Below are 14184 nucleotides of genomic sequence, written 5' to 3'. Positions count from 1 at the left end.
TTGAATTTACTTAGCAACTTTTAATTTTTACTAACTTTTGGCTTTTTTTTTGTTATTTGTTCGAATGTTTTTTATTGTTGGTGCGCCGCACACCTTAGCTGGCCTTATTGAAGTGATTATCTACAGTTCACCAGATGATAAGAAGAAAAATCGTGGATTCTGCTTTCTCGAATACGAGTCACACAAAGCTGCATCGCTGGCAAAACGAAGACTTGGTACTGGTAGAATTAAGGTAAGTGAAGATTGTAGATGTATGTGTGTATGTACAGTGGCACACATTCCTTTCTCAATGGATAACTCACATTAAATTCTAGCTCATATTGTTCGTCAAACTATCGGCAGTTTATAATGTATGGAAAAGTTTGTTTTCGTTATTGTTGTAATATTTAAATGATTGTATTGCAAATATTTTACTAAAAACCGGTACATATTCGTTTAAATGCACCTGATCAAGGAATTCGAAAGCATATTAAGGGATTGAAAAAATAAATAGGTTTTTGCCTTAAATTGAGCATTGGTAAGTTATTGATAAACGACTTAAAATTTATTGTGAGTAAGAGTGCGTTTATAGGAATGTGTGCCACTGTATGTACATTCGAACTTGTGATTTTTTTAGATAGTTTTTTTTTTAGCGGAAGTAACAAAAATAGTTACATACAAAAAATATGTATATTATTAAACATCATTTACCTCGTCAAAACCGGGGCATGGACAGAGAGAGAACAGGTGCACAAAAGAGAACAATTCTTTAAAATATTTTCAAAATTTAATAACGGCCTGTTCCGGTCGAAATTGGACCGCTTCCGTTCGAAATTGGAAGTCGGTAATCACCAAAAGCTGGAGAGTCCCCGACTTGCTGGTTCGTGTTTTTTTCCTTTTCTAATAAAAAACATTTTCGTCAATTTTAGACGTCCAGCAGTGGAATTCTGACAATCGCCACGTTAAATTTCCATCGCCAAAATTCTCTAAATGAAAATCAATGGGGCCTAAAAGCACGCAATACAAAAGTAACATATGCAATGTGAAATCAACCAAAGCTGGTAGTATTAGGAGCATATAACTAGGTGATGCATGTAGTTAGACGCGCCTGCTATTCCTTTGGAGATATTTAGCGGTCAAAATTAGGTACAACGAATGTTGGAATCCGGCTGCAGGACGAGTTGAAGCTCGAAGACCATGTAAATGTTGAAAACTTCCGAGAAGAAAGCTTCAAATAAAAGTTATGTTATAAAAGTTATGCGCAAAATCCGAATCTGCGTTAAAAATAAAAAATTGTATAAATTATTTAAATACATACATACATACATAATATGTAACTAACATTTCTTAAAAACTACTTTTTTCCCATTAATTTGGTTTTCAGAAACAAATCCGTCTTTGTTTTCTAAGCTTAAATCTACAATTTGGATATTTAGCTTTAAGTAGTCTTTAATTTATAACGTTTTTTGCTTCTNCCTTTCTATTAATGCCATGAGCTTTATAGCCATTTATGAACTATTGATAGGTCGGTGGTTATGCAAGGTTAACACTTATCTTCTGCTTTTCAATGAAAAACTTTATATACACACAAATAATGTGTACTGGCGTTTCTTCATTCAGCTAATATAAACGGCAGACGATCGTGTCTGAGAAATTCATTTTACTGAGTTGATAATGCAGGGATCAATGTCCCGTGAAGAACCCTGCTTAAATTTATGGACTGCTTGTGATGGCCAGATAAACCGCTTAGCTTTTCTTTGCCCTGGACGTTTACTGCAGTGTCTGTAGAACTTTTTGTTCACCCACTTGTTTGTGACCTCCTTTGTATGGATTTGGTATCTCCTTAATTTGCTAGGCTGTCCGCCTATTCATTGTCATCGTGGCGCCCATGCCCTGGCACTCATCATAGTCATACCGTGTTCTTGGTTCCAAAAGCATTTACGATTCTGAGGCAGTTATTCTGACTGTCCGACATAATATAGATGTTTTCAGAAGCTGTGCCTTCCCAATGAGGCATTCCCAATTACGCTAGAACGTTCATGTAATCCGTCATATTTCCGGTTTTTAATTGCCACTCTTCTAGTCCAATATGCAACGATGAGCAAGGAGAGCTTTTATCCTATGACCGCCTAAATCAGTTGCAACCAAGACATACCACAGGGGGTAAGCTTTTTCAAAGCTTCTTTTACGTTTTATTTGGACGTGCACATAATAAAAGCTCCATCAAACCATCACTGGCCCAAATAAGTGTCATAGAGAGCTTTTACTCTGTGATCTTCTATGTCAGAGCTGACCATTTCACAAGCACGGATGCCAAGTTTTGTTAAAGCTTTTTATGCATTTTTAGGGGCAACAAAACTAGAGTAAAAAAGGTCTCTCTGGTCATTGGAGTAAAAGCCCCGCCCAAGTAAATTTAGGTGCCTAAAGCGAACATATTAAGTTGATTCACGCAATTCCCTCGTCCGCTGTTAAATTCGTTTTGGAGGGAAACTGGTTTTGACCTTGTGACTTCTTTAGTGGCCTGCCAAAAAATCATTAAATTGAAAAGTGGCCAATTGGAATGGGCCTATGTAAACTCCTTTACTTTTACCCTTACCTCTATAATATTTAGTGCATTCTGCTGAATGCTGGTACGTTCGATCAGCATGCCCGCGAATGACTGTTTTTCGTCCATTGCCAGTTGAACCCTCTTTCATACAAATCTATGAAAAGTATTAAATATCTGCATATTTTTTCCCCCATTTTAGCTATGATTTACCAACCAACTTAATAACGAAATCAATTGAAATTTTCCATTTAGGTTTGGGGATGTGATATCATTGTCGACTGGGCCGATCCGCAAGAGGAACCAGACGAGCAAACAATGTCAAAGGTTAAAGTCTTGTACGTGAGAAATTTGACACAGGATGTTAGTGAGGAGAAATTAAAGGTAATTGATACTCGTTTTGAATTATCCTATGATTTATTTTTATTATTTGAATCTCACATATCACAAAACCAATCAACTAACCATCCTTTTGAAATTCAGGAGCAATTCGAGCAATTTGGCAAAGTTGAACGCGTCAAGAAAATCAAAGACTATGCCTTCGTACATTTCGAGGATCGTGACAGCGCCGTGATTGCAATGCGCGGTCTCAATGGCAAAGAGATCGGTGCTTCCAATATTGAGGTAAGCTACTAATATTTCTATGTCACTTTCCTTTTTGTATTGATACAAAAAAAAAATNAAAATTAAATACCCGAAATCTACCGCTATATGGTAAGCAGGGGTGGTGTTACCCCTGTTTTAAACATATTCGATAGAACTTAAGTTAGACATAGTGAGATAAACTTATATAGTCATATGTGGGCGGTATCACGCCCATTTTCGAAAACTCCAAATATTTTTTTTTCTTTTTAAGGGATTTTTGTTAGTATCATTTTTGAGTAAATTAGCGTTCTTCAATTTCAAATTATCGAAGTTTAAAGCATATATGAGAGGTGCCGTTATATGCAAAGTGCCCGTAATTTTAGTCCGATTTCAATAATTTTCAACGCTTTGCTTTTATGTGGCAAGCACAATAACTGTACCGAGTTCGGTACTAATTGGTAGAACGGTTACCGATATACATTTTCCAAAATTTTATCATAAACGTATGTTTAGGTAAAAAAATATTGTAAGCATCAAATTTTCATAAATTAGCTTTAATATTTACAGATTTATCGAAGATTTCGTATTTCTCTAAATTGCCGCTATATGGGATGTGGGCGTGGATATTGTCCAATTTTAAAAATTTTTGGCCATTTTATATGTTGTACTAAGGCCGACCACTGTGCCAAGTTTACGAGAAATTGGTGGCAAGGGTCGTGGCTACGCCCATTTTCTAAAAATTTTTCCTCTAAAACGCATAGTAAATATTAATTTTGAGCCAATAATCTTCAGTAGTTACTAAAATATCGCAGTTTTCGTATTTCTGAAAACTACCATTATATGTGAGGGGTAGGCGTGGTTATTGTCCGATTTTGTCCATACCATTCAATACCATTCGTCCTACGTCCGAAAGAAGTATACGTACTAAATTTCGTTAAGATATCTCAATTTTGAATCGAGTTATCGTGTGCACAGACGAACGGACGGACGGACAGTCACCGCTTAATCGATTCCTCTTTTCATTCTGATCATTTATGTATACATTTGTCTATATCTATCTTTTACCCTTGTGCATAAGTGCGCTCGGGTATAAAAATCAATAACAACCATAACTTTTCACTAGAATGCTTCGCGTTTGCAGGTGTCGCTTGCCAAGCCACCATCGGATAAGAAGAAGAAGGAGGAAATCCTACGCGCTCGCGAACGTCGCATGATGCAAATGATGCAAGGACGTCCCGGTCTGGTCGGGTAAGTGTAGCTAAATGGCAAAATGCACGCTATATACATAATACATACTACATATAATCGAAATTATTTTACATCCATGCATATGTCATTTATACACTAATTTTGTTATCACCTTATTGGCGTGTCAAAATTCAAAAATTTCAAATCTCCAAAAATTTACTAACCCTTTGTGAATTTTCCCTTTGCATATCGGCTTTATGCTGCCCGATTGCTAGCGGCAGCTTCGGACAAAACAAAAAAAAAACAAAAAAAGAAATCCAAATTCACTGCCACTAATTGTGGTGGCAGCAGTGCATCATCCTTAACCGTTTGTACTCGTACATATTTGTTTTTAAATGCAATTTGCAATTTTTTTAATTAATTTTATATTCTCTCTCTCTCTCTCTCTCTTTCTCTTTTTCACTCCGCACTCGATTATCCAATGAAACTCACTCAATTGAATTTTTGCGCGCGTTCACATATGCATATATGTATGTGAAAAATAACCACACGAACAACAACAACAACAACAACAAATATAACAAAATACCCCAAAATGTTAAACAAATAATAAACAAACAAAATAACCAAAAACCAACTACAAAATACATATTAACCGCAAACAAACAACTGTTATTGCTAATGTATATACATATATGTATTGTTGCACTGGTCTGCAACCCGCGGTCCGTTGTACCCATGTGTTTGTGTGTGTGTGCCCATGTAAATTTTGTTACTCATACTAGCTATGAACAATTATCTCCATACAGAAACTTGTCGCCTACACACCCCAACATGATGTCCTTAGCTACGCCAATGCGCCTGCCAGGTGGTCCACGAATACCGCTGCGCGCACCAATTCCGCGCGATTACGGTAAGTGAAAAAGCGTTTTTTTTTACAGTTAAACAGTTAATGCCACTTAATTTAGTGTAAATGCCTACTAAAATAATAAAATGTACTGTTTGGATGATTAATATTTTATATGTACATACTTATATGTATGTATGTACATACATACATACATACATACATAGTACATAAATATTTGTTATGTACATTTTAAATTTAGAACTTATATTTATTAGTTACTTTTTGAGAAAAATAAATTAATTAATTAAATAGACAGCAAACTTTTTAAACGAATAAATCACAAAAATCAATTGCTTAAGAATACATGAAAAAGAAAATTTTCATACGCTGATGAATGGCGAAAAACTAGATTTGCAGTTGACATACACAGCTACTTTGTACATACATACATATGTTTGTAGATATGTATGTACATAGGTAGCTGCCCTTTTACCGATTGGAAAAGTTTTGAAGCAATCGTAAAAAGCAGGCGTAAAGCAGCAGAAGTAATTGTAGCAATATCAGCCATTACGTACAAATCTATATATTTACTCGTATTTCGCTAGGCAAACTAAAAAGTATATGTCGTTTACATGCATACATAGATGCATACATACATACATGTGTACATATACATATAAAGCAAATCATATCCTTGGACAGACCTATTTACATATCCGCAGATCTTTCATCTTTAGTTTTAGCAGTTTTTGCTGATGGACCAGCCGTTTCGCACTTCTAATTTTTTGTTAATTTCGCGGTTTTGATCAAACTCGTGTTACTAAAAATTCCTAGGCTACATTTACCAAAATGCCAAATACTTTCAAATTTGCATTAAAATACATAACAGTTAGTATATACTCTGCCGGCAAAAAGTATTGGCGCAGTGGCTTTTCTACAATATATGCAACATTTTTTATGAACCATATTTTTATAAAAAAAAATGAGGAAAAATATTGGAATGAAATTGGTGCATAAATTGTGCAAAATTCGCTGTGCCAATACTTTTTTCCGGCAGTGTACATATTTTCGAAATTTCAATTCGAGAAGTCAGTCGGATAAAGTGTGTCTATATGAGAACACAGGCCAACAAAATTTCAAAAAATGTTTGCAGCATAGAATATGAACGCTGATGCTCATAAGTGTTTTTCCGTAGAATCAGTATCTGAAATTAGAAAAATTAGATTGACTCCAGTTTTTGAGACATTTTCACTTTAAAGTGCCAAAATACTCATTTTTGGTATATTTGAAACATCTATGTATATTGGATTAACGGGGTTTGTTGAGATCTTTTAAGTAAGACTGCGAACGTAAGTTACAAAAACAAGTTTAAAAAAATATATGCAGCAAGTAGCTATAACACGACATTTTCTCAGTTATTTTAAAATTTTGAAAGAAATATGCGGAAATGTTCGCCTTTTTGCTTGCCTGTGCATTTTAAAAACTTTTAAAAAATAAACACTGCCATACATTTTTTTTGAACTTTCGGGATAAAAGAACAGGTTTTAAGCTTTCTTTACATATTATTAAAAATATTCCATCATGTATTCCTTTTATGTTATAAACGTTTCAAAATATGCTAATAATTCGTTTTTTGCCAGCTTTAATTCAAATTGCGTACAAAAATCTATAGGAATCAGCTTTTATTGACTCTGCCGCAAAATTTTATTGGCAAGTGTAATTAAATATAACAGTGTTATGCTTGTCAATTTAATTTTTTTTTCGTGTTAGCTAGGGAATATAAATCTTAAATGATTTACAGTGACTGAAACAAGTGTTAACGGATTGGCTTTTTTTTTTATATTCCCAACGTTTATCAAGTAATTTTTTTTTTCTATGAAAAAATTGCCCAAGCTTTAACCAAAACCACCCAAATCAAAGTTTCAAACTTCATGCAAATCCGTCAGCAAATTTTTTAAAACCAAAGCAATTTTTTTTTTTTTTAACCGAAATTTTGTTAAATTTTCCTAATTTTTATATAGTTTTGGTTAAAACTTAGACAATATTTTTCATAGAATAATAAAAAAAAACATTCACTTGAAAAGCATTTTACAAAAAAATTAACTGTAACATTTTTTTTTTCAAAGAAGCCAATGACATATCGTTGTTTTTTCAGTCGGTATTTTTTTTTAGACAACAGACATATAATAGAAACTAAAATTTTAGAAATCTGTGAACAAGGTCCAAAATTATGCGGTAGCATACACAAAAACACAACAAAAAAAACAGTATTCCGACGAATTGAAAACCTTCCTCCTTTTTGTGGAGTCGGTTAAAAATTTAATCGCTTTTTCAGCTGCTTGTTTGTATAAACAAGACACTAGTCGTTGTTACTTAGATCAATAGTAAACTGTTATTTTTAATCGAAAAAATAAAAGTAACACCTTAGCTGCAATTTTTGTTTGAGAAAATAAAAGGCAAATATTAACAGTTATTTACGCTCGGAAAATAAAATTCAAATATTAACTGTAATTTTTTAACGAAACAATAAAAGACTGAACTTGTATCTTTGATCGAAAAATTTTAAGTTAAATTTCAACTCTTAATTTTTTATTACAAATTTAAGTCAACTTTTAACTCTTAATTTTTGATCGAAAACATATCGATGAAAAAATAACTATTATTTATCGACTTTTCTGAAACAAAAACATAACAGTTATGGCCCCAGCGGAATAAAGGCTAAGTCCAATATATAAGTTTTTTCGCTAGTAATCCCTGGATTTGCATACATATATGTATATGTACATATGTATATGTGTCAGTGGGTCGAAGGAAAATGAATTTTTTTTNATAGCTTCTTTTGTAATCGATGTGTTATCACTACTATATACTTACATACAGATAAATAACTGTTTAGTTTGTGTAATCAAAATTAATGTTGCACTTTCAATTCTTGTTACATTTCTATTGAAACACAAAAATTTGCAAAACTTTATGAGCAACTTAGTTGTGTTAGTTTTATACTTCATTTAATTCATTTCTCCATCTAATAAGCGTGTATGTATTTTTTTGGTTTTTTTTTTATTAGTCTGCCTGCATGTTTTCGATGTTTTTCTTAATGCTGCTAATCTTTAGAGTCACTAAATAAATTTGTTTTTATTCCATTTTTTTACAATACAATATACTCCTCATATATAGACAAGTTTTTTTCTAAATGTTTTATTCAATTTAAATTTAAAACAAACTCAACAAAGACAACAGTAACTAAATGCATAAATTCAATGTTTAGTAATTTTAGTGATACATTTCTTTTTACTTACCTTAAATGTTGCAAATGCCTCTACGTATAGTGAATTTTAAGCACCCCGTATACTATTTGATGCTCTAACACCGGTAAGTAATTCATTTAGCGGAACCGCCTTTCCATACATCAGCGTACGCTTCACTGTGAATATCAGAAAAGAAAAAAAATAATACTGAAGCAAGTGAGGGCTAATAAAAAAAAAAAAAACAAAGTACCAAAAAGACGCATAATAAGCAAAATGGAATAAAAACAAACAACTCACCTAAAATGAAAGAAATTAAATAGACGAACAATCGCTAATCAGAAATTTAAACAATTACCAAATTTTTAGCACACCACACCTATTATATACTTGTAAAACCTCCTAAGTGTTTCCTACCCATATAAGTTGTTTTTAGGATCACAACCCTAACAATTTTATTAGCAAAGATCCTTTAAGAAAAGCGTTCCTGAGCAAACACAGCGAGGTCTGCCTACAATCGATTGCAATAAAAGTTTTCCTTACACAGTACGCATTTGGATAGACACATTTTGACGAACACGAAACCATATGTATATCCCTAAACATACCATAAGAACCTGTACAAACCGACAAGTAACTTCAAATTGACGCTTCACTATTAATAATATAATGCTGACTGCACACGACGCAACAGTCACAGCAACATGACAAGACTATAGTATACCACTTACTATGACATGAAAGTGATACAATTTAATTACACTCCCACAACCTAGTGCGCTCATAACTTGTAGCTTAATAAATACTTAGTTTGTTTTAGTTTTGATTATTTACTATGTTTTTGTTCGAAATTTTAAGTAGTTAATTTTTGGCACTTTTTTTTTTTTTGAAAACAAATTATCGTTCTTGAGAAATGTGGTATCTATGCAAAAGTTTATAGCAAATCCTATCTGAAATAGACATTTCTATATACGTCTCTGATTTCAAGTGAACAACTAATTAAGGAATCAATTCCGTGTTGTCCGTAGCGGAGTTTATAGAGATGGATAGAAAGCTTTAAAAAGCCTTGCACGCGATCTACATTTTTTGCTAAAGAGATTGTATTTGGACAGTTGAATTGCAACGTAGTACTTCAAGTTTATAAATTCCTGTAAACTCTTTGCTTCGGTAACTTTAAAAGAAACGAAAAAATGGAATGATGTCGGAACCATCTCAATCAGGCAGATCGACAATGCAAAGAATTGACTATACTATAGGTAATCGTTGAGCATTTTTTAAGACTACAAGGAATTTAAGCATCGGCAGAAAACGACTTTTTCCTGCGGTGAACCAAATTTTTAAGACAATTGTGATCGCCAAATGTTTCTCGAAATATCCACACGTTAATTTCTGGGATTAACTCAAAACAAGCCTCCAAAATTGCTTCAAAAAATATTCAAAGAAAATAGGATATAAAGAAAATACCGTTTTTGGATTTCAAGATTAAAAAGCCATTAGAAAATTACCATTTTCACTATATCGAAACATAAATCTTCTTTTTGCAGTTCCCCTGGTCGTCTTCTAAATTTCTACCATAGAGAAACGGATTCGAATATGACTAATTTTTTAATCATTCTCTAGACGAACCAAAATTCAAAATTAAAGAGAACTTTGTTCTCACCTCCAAAACGCTACTCAAATATGTTGCTGTATGACCAGTGGTCACCAATGTATTGACTACTCACATACATTCGTAGGTAGGTAAACCAATTTAAAAGCTTTGAACCGCTCGGCTAGGCACCGCTTCCTTTGTACACGCACGTAAACTTAGTTGCTTAGAAATTGAGTACAGAGTGAATGAAATCCATTTGCTTTTGGTATTGTTACGAAATCCACTTGTACTGAAAGCGTGAGGAAAAGTCCAGTGAAAAAGTAGATATCGGAGCCGCGAAATAAGCTTGCTGCACACCAAAAGAAAAAAATAGAAAACAATTATTTAGAAAAGATACTAAAAAAATGCCCTTCACCTCATAATGTAACCAAAAATATTTTTCTACCAAATGCAAAATACACTAAATCTACTAAAAGTTATAAAAAACTTTTTCTTAGATGTTGCTCGGACCAGGGATCGAACCCAGGCCCTACGGAGTAGTAGTATTTCTAACCACTCAGTTCAATCAAGAAAACTACCTGTGCTGATTTACATAAAGTGTTGTGTTCCCTTATGACAGCACCGAATCACACGCAAAAATTAAGAGCGCTTGGTTGGGAAGCTTTCTTCATGCATCTACAATCGAACTTAGACCTTGTGCCATTTTTTCAAATCTGTTCCGGTCTCTTAGGGTCGAAACATAGTGGAGCGGTGAGCAAATCGAAGAGCTAACATCGAGCAAAGCTTCAATAACAAACGTGTATGTATGCTTTGCTCTTCTCTATGCGCTCTCCCATTGAAACATATGCGTTGGAAATCGACGCTTTGCTCGATGCTCTTTGCTTGCCGCTCCGCTATGTTTTTACCATTAGAGATGCTGAATTTACTTCAGCAAAGTTTTACGGAAGGAGACATTATGATTTTATCTTAAAAATGGAACAAGCTTTATCTTAACAACAATTTTTGAACGCTCTCTTCATCTTAATCCCACTCAATGATGGTCGCAAAAATTCAAATGGTCTTTTAGTATCAATCATTTGTTTGAAAACTTGACTATTTTTGCATAAGTAAATATTCATTTAAAATATGTTAGCCTTATTCGTCTGAAACTTTTCGTTTTTTGAAAGGAATGAGGTCGTAGAAATATTAAACCAAATGAAAAGCGAATCTACCAAACTACCAAAATTAAAATTTAGAAAAATATTCCACCAAATTTGAACGTATTCTATTAAAACGGCAACACTGAATGTGCTTGTAATCGAGTTGCATAAGCTTCATTTGTCGAAATTGCTCGATTTTAATTTCAGCATTATTAGTAGATCCACCATTGCATTTAAGCTAGTTTTAATTTAAGAATATACAAAACAAAAAAAAATGGATACGTTTAAAATAGATTTTGCACAAAGGAGGGTTTTTGCTATAAACTTTTGCTGTGCGCATAACTGCATTTAAATAATTTAATTTTCTTTCTAAATTCTTTAAGTCTTTTTTATTTAAGATAATTTGTTATTTTTGTACTTTTCAAAATTTGTAAAAAAAAAAATTGTTTAATTATAATTTTTTAGAAGAAAAATTTGAAAAAAAGCACAAAAAGAATACCACAGCAAAATTTTTCCCAATTTATAGATTATGATTACGACCTTTATGGTTATTCGGATTATCGTGGCGGCTACAATGAATCCTATTACGACGATTTTTATCGCACCTATGATGGAGAGTACTTCTTTGATTATCCACCGAGCGGTGTAGCACCATTTCCAACTGGTGGACCCGCTGGTGGACTGCAGAGAACGGCCAGAAACAATGTGGTGGGTCTAACATTCTTCTAATACTACTTACTACTACTATAACTACCTACTATAACTACTAGTACATACTACCACAACTGTTAATAAATACGATTCTCACTAGTACATAGTTGTCTACAACTCCTGCCACTCCTGCCATTACAACAACAGTTGTATACTTTGCAATTTCGTAAACATAATTTTTTTTTTTTTGTAAAAAAAAACACCACAGCAGCAGTTAACAATTTTTGCATTCGCATATAACTACTTATTGGTATTTGAAGCGAGACAATAAATGAATTGCTATTACATATTTATTCATACAGTTGGTGGTAAATTGTATACTTTCTTGTAATTTTCAAAATTTTCGTAGAACTACGCGCTAGTAGTGTTGAAGCATATTTTCTTTATAATTGATTTTATTATTCTTTTCATGCTTTTAATTGTATTGTGATTTTAATTTGACTTTTTTTTTGGCTTACACAAAATTTTATGCAAAACAAAAACAAAAGTACACACATACGGATAGAGACAAAGTTACACGTGATCAAAATTTGAACATTATCAACTACGACATAATCAGCAACGACAGCGTGAAGACATCATCAAAAACAAAAACTTCAAAACTGCCATTACCCGGCATCAAAATTTCGGCCTCACTCATATGCTTTCAGGGATACTTTTTTGAAACCACGTCTAGCAATTACATTACATACATACATAAATATAATGCATCTAGTGTTTTTTGGTTTTTTGACTTTTATTTAACAAGAAAATGTGTTTTGTTAGCTTACATTTGAAATTTCGTCCGTCCTGTGAGCGTTAACCCTAAAGTGCACCCATCCACAACTAGTAAATTAAGAGTGTAAACAAACAAACCGCCCTAGATACAATTTCATCCAGCATCTAGCATACACTTTCTTGTGTTTCTAATAAGCCTTAGATACTAAGATTATTATTATTATTATTTTTTTTTACATGAAAAATTTTAACACTTTTTCATTTAACCATGCTTATTATTTATTGCGTTTCATTTTATAATTTTTAATCTAAGTGCTTTTTATTGAATTGGAATTGGAAAGCTTTTTTTGTTCATTTGATGCTTATTTGCTTTGTTAATTTATTTAATAGTTAGAGAAATATTTTTAAGCTAGGCATTTTGATGCTAAGTGGCAAAGCAAACTATCTATTGGCTGTGGTTCTGTACAAAAGAAAATAAAATGGAAAAGAGAACCAAAATGGAAATGAAAAATCAATGCGGTTAAATCTTTTTTATTTTATATTTATTTTATAAATATTACTACTCAGCTGGAGTATGCAAGCAACAAGGCATACAAATGGTTTGGTTTAATTTTATAAAGCTTTTTTGTATAGTATATAAAAAAAAATGTTGAGCTGAATGAAGTGTGCTAACAATTTGTATTTTCTTATTTTTAAAACTACATTTTTGAAATCTAGGGAGCTACATACATATCGCTGCCTTGCTGGAAGAAAGCGATAATAAAAAACAAGTGTTTTTTAATATGCAGAAGATAGCGTTGTTATTTATTTTATGCCGTGTAAAAAAAAAATTATAACGACATTTGACAAATATGTATTTATGTACATATACATATACAAAACTTGCGCAAGCTTGTTTACCATCAAACAAATGGCATGAGGAAACAAACTTAATGACTTCTATTTTTAACCCAATGACAGGCATTGGTTTCTTTAATGCCCAATTTTCTCAATAAAAATTTTTGTTATTTAATATACGGTAACGGGTTCAGATCTTTTCACATTAGGGCGATTCGATATGACCACAGATTTTATTTTATAAATAAACCACGAGAAAATTTATATATTTTTTAGTATATGGCATTTATGTATGAAACCCAATATCCGTTAAATGCGCGCCACGATTTCGACTTTTACTAATAGTTCGGGCTGTATATCATGTATAACGCGTATGATTTCGTTCTTCAGCTCTGGAATCGTCTCAGGATTATTGGCATAAGTCATAATTCTCACGTAGCCCCAGATAAAGAAGTGTAATTATGTGTATCAAAAAAAGATAATGTGTCCTGGGAACTTCGTAGGCAATAGGGCCATTGTTTCTTGCGATGTGTGGCAAGCACTTTCCTATCCATCTATCAACTTCTCACAATTTTTCTAAGTAAAATCTACCACTCGTAATTTTTTCGAAGTTCGCGCACTGATTGCTGGTAAAGCCGGCACTAAGATTTTTGTATATCCAACTCGTACAGTGAATATGTGTAACTTAAATTTCATTCACACCAATAGCTCCTTCGGTTTCGAGTGTAAGTAGGATAAAAAAAGAAGAAAATACTTACATACTTAATTTTTAATTAATTTTAGTTTGCTTTTTGTTG

The 14184-nt window shown here is 32.8% G+C and overlaps 1 protein-coding gene across 5 annotated transcripts; it reads left to right on the top strand.

Moving 5' to 3' along the window:
* The first annotated feature begins 21 nt into the window (after positions 1-21).
* Positions 22-12768, top strand: LOC108378616 (heterogeneous nuclear ribonucleoprotein R-like). Of its 5 annotated transcripts, none has more exons than XM_017634920.1 (7): positions 22-232; positions 2780-2908; positions 3008-3148; positions 4233-4357; positions 5107-5210; positions 11649-11830; positions 12322-12768. In XM_017634920.1, exons 1-7 carry the CDS (start codon positions 65-67, stop codon positions 12607-12609), a joined length of 1137 nt encoding a protein of 378 aa, XP_017490409.1. In that variant the 5' UTR covers positions 22-64; the 3' UTR covers positions 12610-12768. The 5 variants fall into 5 exon arrangements, with proteins under 5 accessions (XP_017490409.1, XP_017490407.1, XP_017490411.1 ...); XM_017634918.1 differs by having other exon boundaries at positions 23-232; positions 5083-5210; positions 12322-12767; XM_017634922.1 differs by having other exon boundaries at positions 24-232; positions 4251-4357; positions 12322-12766.
* Positions 12769-14184: the final 1416 nt, after the last annotated feature.

Source organism: Rhagoletis zephyria, unplaced genomic scaffold (assembly GCF_001687245.7).
Source record: "Rhagoletis zephyria isolate East Lansing unplaced genomic scaffold, Rhagoletis_zephyria_1.1 Rzeph_scaffold_14540, whole genome shotgun sequence".
NCBI lineage: Eukaryota > Metazoa > Arthropoda > Insecta > Diptera > Tephritidae > Rhagoletis > Rhagoletis zephyria.
Note: the sequence above shows the minus strand (reverse complement) of the source record. Positions and strands in the feature narration are given on the sequence as shown.

Coding starts and splice junctions, on each gene's coding strand:
- LOC108378616 (XM_017634918.1), top strand. CDS start 65: ATGTTTTTTATTGTTGGTGCGCCGCACACCTTAGCTGGCCTTATTGAA. Junction 3,149..4,232: donor TCGGTGCTTCCAATATTGAG/GTAAGCTACTAA, acceptor ACTTTTCACTAG/AATGCTTCGCGTTTGCAGGT. Junction 4,358..5,082: donor GGACGTCCCGGTCTGGTCGG/GTAAGTGTAGCT, acceptor TACTCATACTAG/CTATGAACAATTATCTCCAT.